This window comes from Mustela putorius, unplaced genomic scaffold (assembly GCF_011764305.1).
Source record: "Mustela putorius furo isolate JIRA1106 unplaced genomic scaffold, ASM1176430v1.1 tig00003942_pilon_pilon_pilon, whole genome shotgun sequence".
NCBI classification, from domain to species: Eukaryota; Metazoa; Chordata; class Mammalia; order Carnivora; family Mustelidae; genus Mustela; species Mustela putorius.
In genome coordinates, this window is record NW_025422087.1 from 14,346,742 (window position 1) to 14,358,782 (window position 12,041).

The 12,041-nt window shown below is 42.5% G+C and overlaps 1 protein-coding gene across 1 annotated transcript in view; it reads left to right on the top strand.

Moving 5' to 3' along the window:
• The window catches only part of DNAH14 (dynein axonemal heavy chain 14), a 333,925-nt gene that overhangs the window by 253,238 nt on the left and 68,646 nt on the right, over positions 1-12,041 (top strand). Inside the window, exons 63-64 of the mRNA XM_045069521.1 lie at positions 4,354-4,485; positions 4,991-5,086. Coding sequence (XP_044925456.1) covers positions 4,354-4,485; positions 4,991-5,086 — 228 coding nt within the window. The remainder of the gene's footprint in view (positions 1-4,353; positions 4,486-4,990; positions 5,087-12,041) is intronic.

Here is a 12,041-nt window from a genome sequence, read left to right on the forward strand (position 1 = left end):
GGAAGCGTGATGCCTACAGCCTTGTTTTCCATTCTCATGATTATCGGACTGTTTGGGGCCTTTGTGGTATTTCTGTGGAAATGACATTGGAATTCTGATAGGGATTTCATTCAATCTGTAGATTGCTCTGGGTGTTACAGACATTTTAATAATATTTTTTCAGTCTATGAGCATAAAATAACTTTTCACTTACTGTGTCTTCTTTAATTTCTTTCATCAGTGTCTTCAGTTTTGGGTGTACTTGCAACTGTACTGAATTCATTTTTTGATGGCATCCTTAGGGTAGTCTACATAGAATACGTCATCTGCAGATAGTGACAGTTTTTACTTCTTTTCTGATTGGGATGCCTTTCATCTTTTTCTTACCTAGTTGCTCTGGCTATGACTTCAGATACTGCGTTGAATGAAAGTGGTGAGAATAAGCATCCTTCTCCTGTTCCTGATGTTAGAAGGAAAGCTTTCAGCTTTTCACTATTGAGTAGGATGTTAACTATGGGCTTGTCATGTGCAGTCTTTATCATGGGTATATTTCTAGCTCTACCCAGCTTGTTGAGAATTTTTATCATAAATGGATACCGAATTTAGTCAAATGCTTCTTCGTCTATTAAGATGATAATGTGATTTTTATCCTTCACTTTGTTAATGTGGTGTATCACATTGATTGATCAATTGATATTAAACCATCCTTGACTCCTTGAAATAGATCCCACTCGATCATGGTTTATGATACTTTCAGTGAACTGTTGAATTCAGCTTGCTAATAGTTTGCAGAGGATTTTGCATCATTGTTCATCAGGGATATAGGCCTGTAATTTTCTTTTTTTTGGTGTCCTTGTCTGGTTTTTGTATCAGGGTAATACTAGCCTTATAAGATGACTTTACATGTGTTCCCTTTTTTGTTTTTTGGAAGTCTCTGGGAAGGATTGGTATTCTTTTCAATATGTTGGATAGAATTCACCACTGAAGCCAACCAGTTCTGGTCTTTTTCTATGTTGGGAGGTTTTTCATTACTGATTCTATCTCCTTACCAATAATTATTTTGTCCAGATTTTCTGTTTTGTTATTCAGTCTTGGTAGGTTGCATGTTTCTAGGAATTTATTCATTTCTTTTAAATTGTCCTATTTGTTGGTATATAATTGTAAGTAGCAGTCTCTTATAATCTATCTATTTGTATCTCTATGGTATCAGTTGTAATATCTCTTTTGTTTCTGATTTTATTTATTTCAGTGCTCTTTTTTCCTTGGTAAATTAGTTATAGGTTTTTCAATTTAATGTTGTCTTTTAAATCTTTTTTTAAATTATTTATTTATTTATTTTTAAGATTTATTTATTTGACAGACAGAGATCACAAGTAGGCAGAGAGGCAGGCAGAGAGTGGGGAGGGGGAAGCACACTCCCCGCTGAGCAGAGAGCCCAACCTGGGGCTCGATCCCAGGACCCTGAGATCATGACCTGAGCCAAAGGCAAAGGCTCAACCCACTGAGCCACCCAGGTGCCCCTAATGTTGTCTTTTTAAAAAACAACTCTTAGGGGCACCTGGGTGGCTCAGCTGGTTAAGCAGCTGCCTTCAGTTCAGATCATGATCCCAGGATCCTGGAATGGAGCCCCACATCAGGCTCCCTGCTCAGCAGGAAGCCTACTTCTCTCTCTCCAGCTCCCTCAGCTTGTGTTCCCTCTCTTGCCACCTCTCTCTCTGTCAAATAAATAAATAAAATCTTTAAAATTTAAAACAAAAAAACCTGTTAGATTCATTTATCTTTTCTATTGTGTTTTTATTTTGGTTTATTTATTTAAAGATTTTATTTATTTGTCAGAGAGAGCACAAGCAGGGGAAGCAGCAGAGGGCATGGGAGAAGCAGACTCCCCACTGATCAGGGAGCCCGACGCAGGGCTCAATTCCAGGACCCTGAGATTGTGACCTGAGCCGAAGGCAGAAGCTTGACCAACTGAGCCACCGAGGCACCCCTCTATTGTGTTTTTAGTCTCTATTTCCTTTACTTCTGCTCTCATTTTTATTGTTTCTTCCTTCTCCTAACTTTGGACTTCACTCGTTCTTCTCTTGCTAGTTTTGTTAGATATGTCAAACCAGAAGACTAACCCTTAGGTCAGAGCCGTAAGAGAAGCCTAGGGGCCTCTGTCACTGAACAACTAGGAACTTGTGGAGGGGGCGGAGGCACGAGTCTGCAGGGGCGCAGGCACGAGTCTGCAGGGGCGCTTTCAGGACTATTTCTCCCTTGACTGTGGCCTTGGGAGTCTCATGGATGGAAGCATCGTTGGCTTTCAAACCAGGTATTTTGGGGGTCTTCTTTCAGGTACAGACCTAAAAAGTCAAGAGAGAAGCTTGGGGATGTGAGTTCCCTCCCAGTTGTGGGTAACGTGTCAGGAGTCGGGTGTACCGCAAGATTACGTCTCAGCTTCTGTTCCCGGTTCCAGGGGTGTTTCTTCTCATTGCCCAATGTGTAGGAGTCATTCAGGTAGCTTTTTGGTTTCTTTTGGATATAGTTGATCTCTATGTAGTTGTAGATTTGGAGAAGGTGAGTTCAGGGTCCTCCTACGTCACTGTCTTGAACTGGATCTCGAAGATTGATTTTTATTTATGTAACAAATATTCATATAACAAACGAGTGCCAGACACTCTTCTGAGCACTTTACAAATATGAATTTGTGCTGGAGGAGATGGGGGGGCAGATTGGAGCAGAGAAAAAAATTGAAGAAAATGGGGTAGCCTGGACTCTAGGGAATGGTTTCGCTGCAACAGATTTAATTCAGCAGAATAGAGATTTACCGTCGGACTTCAAGGAGGATGAAAGCAGGGCCAAAGTCTGAGCAAGCATTGGAGTTGAGGGCCCTAGTAGAGCCAGAGGCCACGCTGGACAGGTGCGTATTGCAGGAAGAGGAGGGGTATGGGCAGGGACGGCGGGAGGTTAGGAGGGCCTGGACCGAGGCACATTAGGTAGCAGTAAGAGAGCCACATGCCACCGACATGGCCACCAGCCAATGCCTTTGGCATCAGAAGCTGCAAAAGGAGAGGAAGAGAATCCCCCCCAGGCCCCAGGAGGGAGTACTATCCCACCTAACCTGGATTTCAGATTTCTCATCCCAGCAAGGTCAGAGAATCAACTGCTGTTGTTTTCGGTCACCCAGTTTGTGGGAATCTGTCACTGTGCTCACAGGGAGCAAATAAAGAGTTGGGTCCCAGGCAGTGGTTGCTGCAGTAACAAGTACCAGGAAACGTGAAGAGGCTGGAGGACTATGCAGACCGGGTATTGGGCAGGAGCTGGGCTGAGAGCTCCATGCAGGGGCAGCTGGGTAGATGCATACAAGGCACTGTCCTCGGTTCATTCAGTCACCGTCCAAGGGACATCATAAGACATGATGAGAGCTCACAAGACCAATTCATTCCTTGGTGTTGCGAAGGCCACATTGTAATAGGGAGGCCAGATGTCACACAGCTAATACCACAGTCAATTAATTACTTACATGATGATCCGTGCTATTAGGAAATATAAGGTAGTGTATGAGCAAGGCGACGTTTTTAGCAGAATGTTAAGGTTGCGATCCGTGTTATTCCTGAATCAATGTAAAACTACTGACTCTCTGAAGCATTCTTAACAAAAATGATTCCCTGTGGTTTTGTTTAAACAGGCCTGTCAAGCTAAAATAATAACTCATTGAAAGAAATTATTAAAAGCATAACAGTATTTTAAGCAATAATGAAAACACCAATAGTAAGTTGATAATAGACCACCTGCCATGTGAATCACGTAGCAAAATGCTGTTCTGTCCTCCCAGGCAAGAGAGGAAGTGCCTGGTTGGGAAGGAAGAGAACAGGAGTCCTCGTCTGAGAAAGATTTTATTTTGATGATGACTCCCCAAAGTAGATGAGAAATCGTATGTATCCAACTGGAAACAAGGTTGTGCCCATAGATGAGGTGACTGGGAAGCTAGAGTGTCCTCAGGGACCCCAGCTGGCCAGGGCCTCACTGCCTCCGCTGCAGATGACACAGCCCTTCAAGTAGCAACCATACCCTGCCAACGTGCCCCTTGGGGACAGAAGGTTGGGGATGGTGTCTGTCTGCTCACACCTCAGGGGCACAAGTCCCTTGGGTGGAACTCCAGCAGAGCCAGCAGGCCAGCCGAGGCAGCAACGAGATGTCCAAAGCGTCCGTCCCAGAGGTTTCTCTCTGCAGCTGCTGGAGTCACTGTGTCCCAGCTGCGGCCCCAGAGCTCTGACTGAGGAGGGCCGAGGATTTCTCGTGGGAAATACAAGTTCACTTTCATGGGGACTGAGGAAAACTGCAGGACACGAGCATTGCTTTTTCTCATAATGCACGGAATTGTGGTATCTCTAGGTCTTCACGAAGCTGAAAAAAATTGTAACCTTACCTGATTTCAACCCAAACAAGATTGCCCTCGTGTCAGTTGCCTGTTGCTCTATGTGCCATTGGGTCATAGCTCTGAATAACTACCACGAAGTACGGAAGGTACGTCCTGCCCCCCAAGTGTCGCCCCCCTGACTATGGTCCCCCCAAGTGTTGGCACCAGCCCACAAGTCACTCGGCCCAGCCCCAGGGAGAGGGTGCACGCCACAAGGCGCATGGGAACTGCTGTGGGAAGAACACCCCTAATGAAAACCACTTTAATCCAAGATCCTATGCTAACAGGCCTCAATTTTATGTTTTCTGTTTTTATTATTCTATTTTTATTTTATAAATTATCTTATAAATAAATTTATTTTATAAATATTTATATTTCTTATTTTATTTTTTATTATTTTATTTTATTTATGGCAACTATGCTCTTGTCTTATTTGCTAATTTTCATATATTTCACCATATTAAACTACTTGCTATCCCTTTAGTGCACATAATTTTAGGAAAGCCAATTGGAAGAACTGACACTTAGAAATGCCTTTCAAACATAAGCAACATTTTTAACAGCAATATTGACAATTTTTTAGCACTTGAACGTTGTGACATTCTTTTTTAGGTGGTGGTCCCTAAGCAAATCCGGGTAGCTGAAGCTCAAAATGTCCTCAAAATTGCACGACAAAGGTTGGCCGAGAAACAAAGAGGTTTACAGCTGGTAAGACATTTGTTTGCTTGTTAAACTTGCAGCAGCTTTGTGAACTAGTCAGAAACACCAAGAAGAGGTCATTCCCTCCATAGAGTTTCATCAGTTTAGGGTAAAATGAGGATAATAGTAAAGGTAGTAAAGAGATTAATTGTGATTAAGCAAATAATACAGGGCTATATGTACAGGTGCCTTTCACATAATAAAACACTAAATAATGCTAAATATTACTGTGTCAGTAATGTATTAATTTACCATTTCGCCAGATTTCTCCCAGGAGAGCTTGGTGACTTCTGTCTACCAAAGACTTACCCAGTATCAATCTGTGATTTTAAAAACTGTCCTTAACCTGTTTACATCAAATTACTCTGTTGTTTTATAAAGATGTGGTTTTGTCTTAAACTTCTTGGTGTTCAGTTAAAACTGGGGTGTCATTTCGGGAGAGAGGACCAAGGTTGCCAGCCCACTCACAGGCTTTCTGAGAGGGGGTGAGCCAGCAGGGAAAGGCAGCCCTATGGCACCTTCTGTTTGCCTGTATACGGTCTTTCTCCCAAACCTCCCCCCGCCCCCACACCATTTCAATGAAATTCTCACATTCTCAAATCTGGGGATTTCATTTAAAATTTGAATTTTGGTCTTCACTTGAAAATTCAGAAGCTCTGGCAGCCATGGGCTGGCACTCACATGGCTATAAACCTCCAACACACTGCAAACATTTATGTCACCTGCCTGCCCCCCACCAGGCGTTTCTTGCAAACTTGGCTATATAAAAAGTATTGGATAGTTTGAAGAAAATTAACAAATTTTTACTGAATGTATTTTATGCTGGCATGTCATTTTACTGCTACTATTTTGTTGCCACTTATGATGTACGTATACAGTCCCATTTAGAGATGTGTTACTAATAGCTGACATTTACAGAGCACAGACTCTGCTCCCAGTGCCACGTGGAGGCTTTATACGAAATTTCTTGGTCAGTCCTCAAGTCACCTTTCAGAAGGAGATGTTTCCAAGGGAGAAAACTAAAGTCAAAGATTTAGTAAATTTGTCCAACACCTTGAACCTCTAAGTGGCGACCACACTCTAACCCAGGGCTAACTCAAAAGCACTTACGGGCTCCACAAAATACACTCCCATCCATGAGTGATGCGTAAACCATCCAACAGCCGGTGGGGCCCAGACGCCAGCCAGTCACAGAGCAGTGTGGGGTTCTGGGGGCCACCTACAAAGACAGGATAGTCGGGGGGAGGGCCGGGATGGGCAGGGGTAGGGCTGGGAGCCCTCTCCAGGGTGCGGCATGGGACCACTTAGCAACCGCTGCAGAAATAGTTCGATATTTATACAATTGGCGTGCCTCTGTCAGCCCATTTCTGACCCACATGCAAGTTCAAAAATGGAGTAGCCCAGGAAAGGAAAAAGGTTTCTTCATAATTTAAAAAAAAAAATTACACATTATACAACTTAGTAAATAGGGAGTTTGAGAAGAAATACAGCTGACCTTTGAACAACACAGGCTAGAACAGCCAGATCCGCTTATACGTGGATGGTTTTCAGTAAACACAGCACAGCACTGTAAATGTATTTTCTCCTCCTTGTGACTTTTATAATGACATTTTCTTGTTTCTACCTTCCTTTAGTATGAGAATTTCATATACGTGTTACATACAAAATACGCTTTGTGTTATCAGTAAGGCTTCTACTTAGCAGCAGGCGATTAGTAAATAAGCTTTGGGGAGACAGAAGTGGATTTTCAGCTGCATGGGTGTGTTCGGGGGTATTCCTAACCCTTGTGTTGTTCAAGGCTCACCTGAAATTTTTAATTTAATGGAAATATCCATTCGTTGTTTTTCAATAATTTTTAGAAATTCTGTGTAAGTAAATTTAAAAACCTGAATGATATGCCTGGTTTTCAGGAAATTCTTAGTCACTAAAAGTCAACCAAAAATAAACTTGAAAGCCTAAATAAGCAAAAAATCAGAGATTTAAAAGGTCTGAGATAGAACCACCAGATAAGGAAAGAGGAATGAGCAGCACGACGAACCAGCAAGACCTACGAGCACTGCATCCAGCAGCAGAACACAGAGTGGGTCTTCCTGGATTCTTAGAGGCAGATGGCTACAAAGTATCTTCTCTGACCACAAGGAGTGAAGTTGGCAACCAAGAACAGAGGAGAACTGGAAAATTCATAGATACGTGAGGATCCAACAATGAGCCCCAGAGCAATCAGTGACCCAACGAAGAAATCATAAGGTACGTTTGAAAATACTTAGAGATAAATGAAAACAGAGCACAACATCTCAAAACTCCTGGCATGCAGCGAAAGAAGTGCCCAGAGGGACATTCAGAGCTGTGGACTGCTACCTTAAAAAGAAGGAAAGTCCTTGGTGCCTGGGTGGCTCCATCGGTTAAGCCTCTGCCTTTGGCTCAGGTCATGATCCCAGGGTGCTGGGATCAAGCCCCGAGTTGGGCTCCTTGCTCAGTGGAGAGTCAGCCTCTCTCTCTCTCTCTGCCTGCTGCTCTGCCTACTTATGCTCTGTCAAATAAATAAATAAAATATTTAAATTTATAAAAGAAGGATCTCAATAACCTCACTTTATACTTTAAGGAACTCGAAAAAGAACACACTAAACCCAATATATAGCTAATGGAAAGAAATAATAAATATTAGAGCAAAGATAAACAAAATAATCAAAAAACAAGAGGAAATCAGTGAAACCAAACATTGGTTCTTTGAGAAGATCATCAACATTAACAAACCATTAACTTGGATTCCTAAAGATTCAACCAAAATTAGTAAAATAAACAAAGCCAGTAAAGTTACAAAATGCAAAATCAATATACAGAAATCAGTTGTGTTTCTATACGTCAACAACAAACTATCCGAAAAAGAAATTAAGAAAACAATCACATTGACAATTGTGTCAAAAAAATAAATAAATAAAATGCCTAAGAATAAATTTAACCAAGGAGTTGAAAGCAACTCCTTGGTACTGTACCTTATACTCTGAAAACTGTAAGACATTGAGGAAAGAAAAGGAAGAAGATACAAATAAATGGAATGATAGTCCATGCTCATGCCTAGGAAGAATTAACATTGTAAAATGTCTGTACTACCCAAAGCCAGCGACAGATTAAATGCAATCCCTATCGAAATTCCAAGGCATTTTTCACAGAGATAGGACAAACAATTCTAGAATTTGTATGGGACCACAAAATTTGTTATTTTTTCTGTTTTTGGTGAGGTTTTTTTTTTTTTTTTTTTTGGTGATACATAGTCTAACAGGTGTGAGATATTACCTCTTAATGACTAAGCCACCCAGGTACCCCAATACTGACTATTTCCTCATGTCTTCTTTGGAAAAATGTTTAGTTCATCTGCTCTTTTTTTTTTTTTTTTTTGAGAGATAGAGAGCACACACAAATGGGGGAGGGGCAAAGGGAAAGGAGAGAGAGAGTCCCAAGCAGCCTCCTCGGCAAGCACAGAGCCTAATGTGGAGCTCTACCTCACAACCCTAAGATCATGACTGAGTCTAAATCAAGAGTCAGGCACTTACCCAGTTGAGCCCCTCGGAGACCCTATCTTCTGCTCATTTTCTGATCAATGGTTTGGGGTTTTGTTATGGAGCTGTAGAAGTTCTTTATATATTTTGGATATTAGCCTCTTACCCAACTGTTTTTGCAAAACTGTTCTCCCATTACGTAGATTACCCTTTCATTTTCCTTGATGTAGTCTTTCTTTTGATCAAACTTTGATGTAGTCCTTGTTGGTGACTTCTGGTTTTGTACACTCTTGGTGTTAAATCCAAACAACTCATCACCAAGACCAATGTCAAGCAGTTTCTTCCCTACATTTTCTACTAGGAGTTTTATGGTGTTTTGATTTATTTTGAGTTAATTTGTGTAAATGGTGTAAAGTAGGAGTCCACTTTCATTGTTCTGCATGTTTTTCCCAGCTCCATTTGTCAAAGAGACTATCGTTTCCCCAGTGGTTGTTCTTGGCTCCCTCATTGAATATTACTTAACCATACATGCCAGGCTTTGATCCTGGGTGCGCTATTCTGTTCCATTACTCTGTGCGTCTATTTTATCCTGTTGCCATACTGTTTTTATTATCATACAGGAATGCTACTGATTTCTGGATATTGATCTTAACATCTCGCAACTTCACTAACATTGTTGATTTGGTCTAACAGTTTTTGGGGGGTGAGTCTTTCGGATTTTCTATATACAAAAGCATCTCATCTGCAAATGGTGACACTTTTCCTTAATTTCTTTCTGATTTGGGTGCTACTTATTTCCTTGTCTTGCCTGATTGGAAGTCCTGATCAGAGGCTGATCAAGAGGCTGATCAGTCTCTGATCAGGACTTCCAATACTATAACAAGTAAGAATGATGAGAGCGGGCATCCTTATCCTGTTCCTGGTCTTAGAGGAAAAACTCTGTTCTTCACCGGGGAGTATAATGTTAACTGTGGGTTTGTATTAACTACCCTTTATTATCTTAAGGTTTGTTCCTTCTATACATGATCTGTTGATGGTTTTTACCATGAAAGGATATTATATTCTGTCAGATGCTTTTTCTGCATTTATTGTGATGCTCATGTGACTTCTATCCTTCTCTTAATATGATGTAATACATTTATTGATTTGCATATGTTGAACCATCCTTGCAACCCAGGGATAAATCCTACACGGTCATGGTGTACAACTCTTTTAATATGTTCTTGAATTCAGTTTCCTGGTATCTTGTTGAGAATTTTTGCATCTATATTCATCAAGGCTATATTCATCTATAGTTTTATTTTTCAGGACAGTTATTTTATTTTTCTGTGGTTTGGAATAATTGTGTTTCTTTTTTTTTTTTTTCCTTGACTTTCTGTGTTGGTCTCTGTGCATTTGATAAAATGGCCACATCTCCCTGTCCTGACAGTATGGCCTTGCACAGGAGAGGAAACTCCTCAGTCCAACCTGAGCTTCGGCTTCTCTCCCCCACTGTGGCAGTGCCCAGGCAAACTTGTTTGTTTTTAGGGGCTCCCAGAACTCAGGGTGTGCCAACACCTGTTAATGTCCCAGAGCGGAGCATCTCAGTCAACCCCTAGAGCAGGCTCCTTGGAAGCCTGTGTAACTAGTTCTCTTCGGGGACAGATTGGGAGGTGGGTGTTTCTGTCTGAGTCCTCAGCACTGAGCACCTAAGAACTGTTTCTTTGTTTGCTGTAGTTCTCTGGGACCCACAGACATAGGCTCTGCTGGCTGCCAGAGCCAGGTGCTCAAGGGGTGTATCCTCTGGGCCGCCACCACCAAGACTGGGGCACCTACCAGCACCCAGGCTCTGGGGAAATCACAGTCAACCCCCAAATGTGTGCTAAACTAGCAGCCTGACCCTCAGGTTACAGCCTCTTTCAAATAGGCCTCTTTAAAGCTAGGACTGGGAGACAGGCATTTCCCTCTGCTCCCTCTGTGCTGAGCCCTGAGGGCCATGGCCAGTTAGTAAGGATTTGCTCCCATCAGGTGGGTCTTGTGGACACAAGCCCACTTGGCTTTCAGTCGCAAAAGTTGAGAGAGACACTAGATGTCAGCTTCCAAACCTTTGCCCTCAGGAGGAAGCGGGAGTTCTGTTTGTGTCACCGTGCCAGAGGTGGGGTTATGGTGAAAAGCTCAGCCTTGCCTGTTTGGATGTGGGTACTTCTCACTGGCCCAGGGTGTCAGAGCTGCTCAGCCGGGTTCTGAGTCTTTCTCACGGGGAGTTGCTCTGGGCATAGCCGTATGTTCGTCCACAGGAGCAGGTGGGTTCGGGTGCCTCCTCTGTCACCATCTTGGACTGGAACTCCCAGTTACATATTCTTTGATGCTTGGTATTCTCAAGTTTGGTGGTTTACTCAATTCTCTCAATGTTCATGATTCTTTTGTGTATTTTTTGTATTTTCATTCATTTACCCGACAAATAATTATTCATAATATTGCCGATTTGTTTTTCCTATTAAGTGGTAGAGCAGAAAAACAATAAACTCTAAATTTCAGTCAAATCCTTACTTAGGATAAGGGTACATTCCCTTCTAGCTTGCAACCAGGGCCTTCACGAGAAGTTTCTAATATTTTAACTCCTTGAACTCAAGTGTATTTGAAATGTGTATAAAATACTAATGGATACACTTAGTATTTTAAAAGTGAATGTAGGGGCGCCTGGGTGGCTCAGTGGGTTGGGCCTCTGCCTTCGGCTCAGGTCATGATCTCTGGGTCCTGGGATCAAGCCCTGCATCGGGTTCTCCCCTCGGCAGGGAGCCTGTTTGCTCCTCTCTCTCTGTCAGCCTCTCTGCCTGCTTGTGATCTCTGTCTGTCAAATAAATAAACTCTTTAAAAAAAAAAGAAAGTTAGTATAGTAGTTAACTCCACTGATTTTAAGCTCTCCATTGAGATTTTCTCCTCACTCAGTTATGTATTGTCTCCTCTTTTAAAAATAGATCTTATGAGCGCCTGGGTGGCTCAGTGAGGCCCAACCCACTGAGCCACCACTCTGCCTTCGGCTCAGGTGGTGTCTCAGTGTCCTGGGGTGGAGCCCCGAGGGTGGGCTCTCCACGCTGCAGGGAGCCTGCTTCCCCCTCCCCCTCTGCCTGCCTCTCTGCCTGCTTGTGATGTCTCTCTCTCTGTCAAATAAATTTTTTTTTTAATGTTTAAAAAAATAGGTCTCTTGTTCACCTGGGCCCTAAAATAAAAAATAGTTCCAAAAAATCTAGGGAACTTTAGGGGAAATAAATAATGGCAGAACATGTGCTATCACATGAACATTCATTAAAAATGTTATTTGGCAGGGAGCGCCTGGGTGGCTCAGTGGGTTAAAGCCTCTGCCTTCAGCTCAGGTCATGATCTCAGGGTCCTGGGATCGAGCCCCGCAGGGGCTCTCTGCTCAGCGGGGAGCCTGCTTTCTCCTCACTCTCTGCCTGCCTCTCTGCCTACTTGTGATCTCTGTCTGT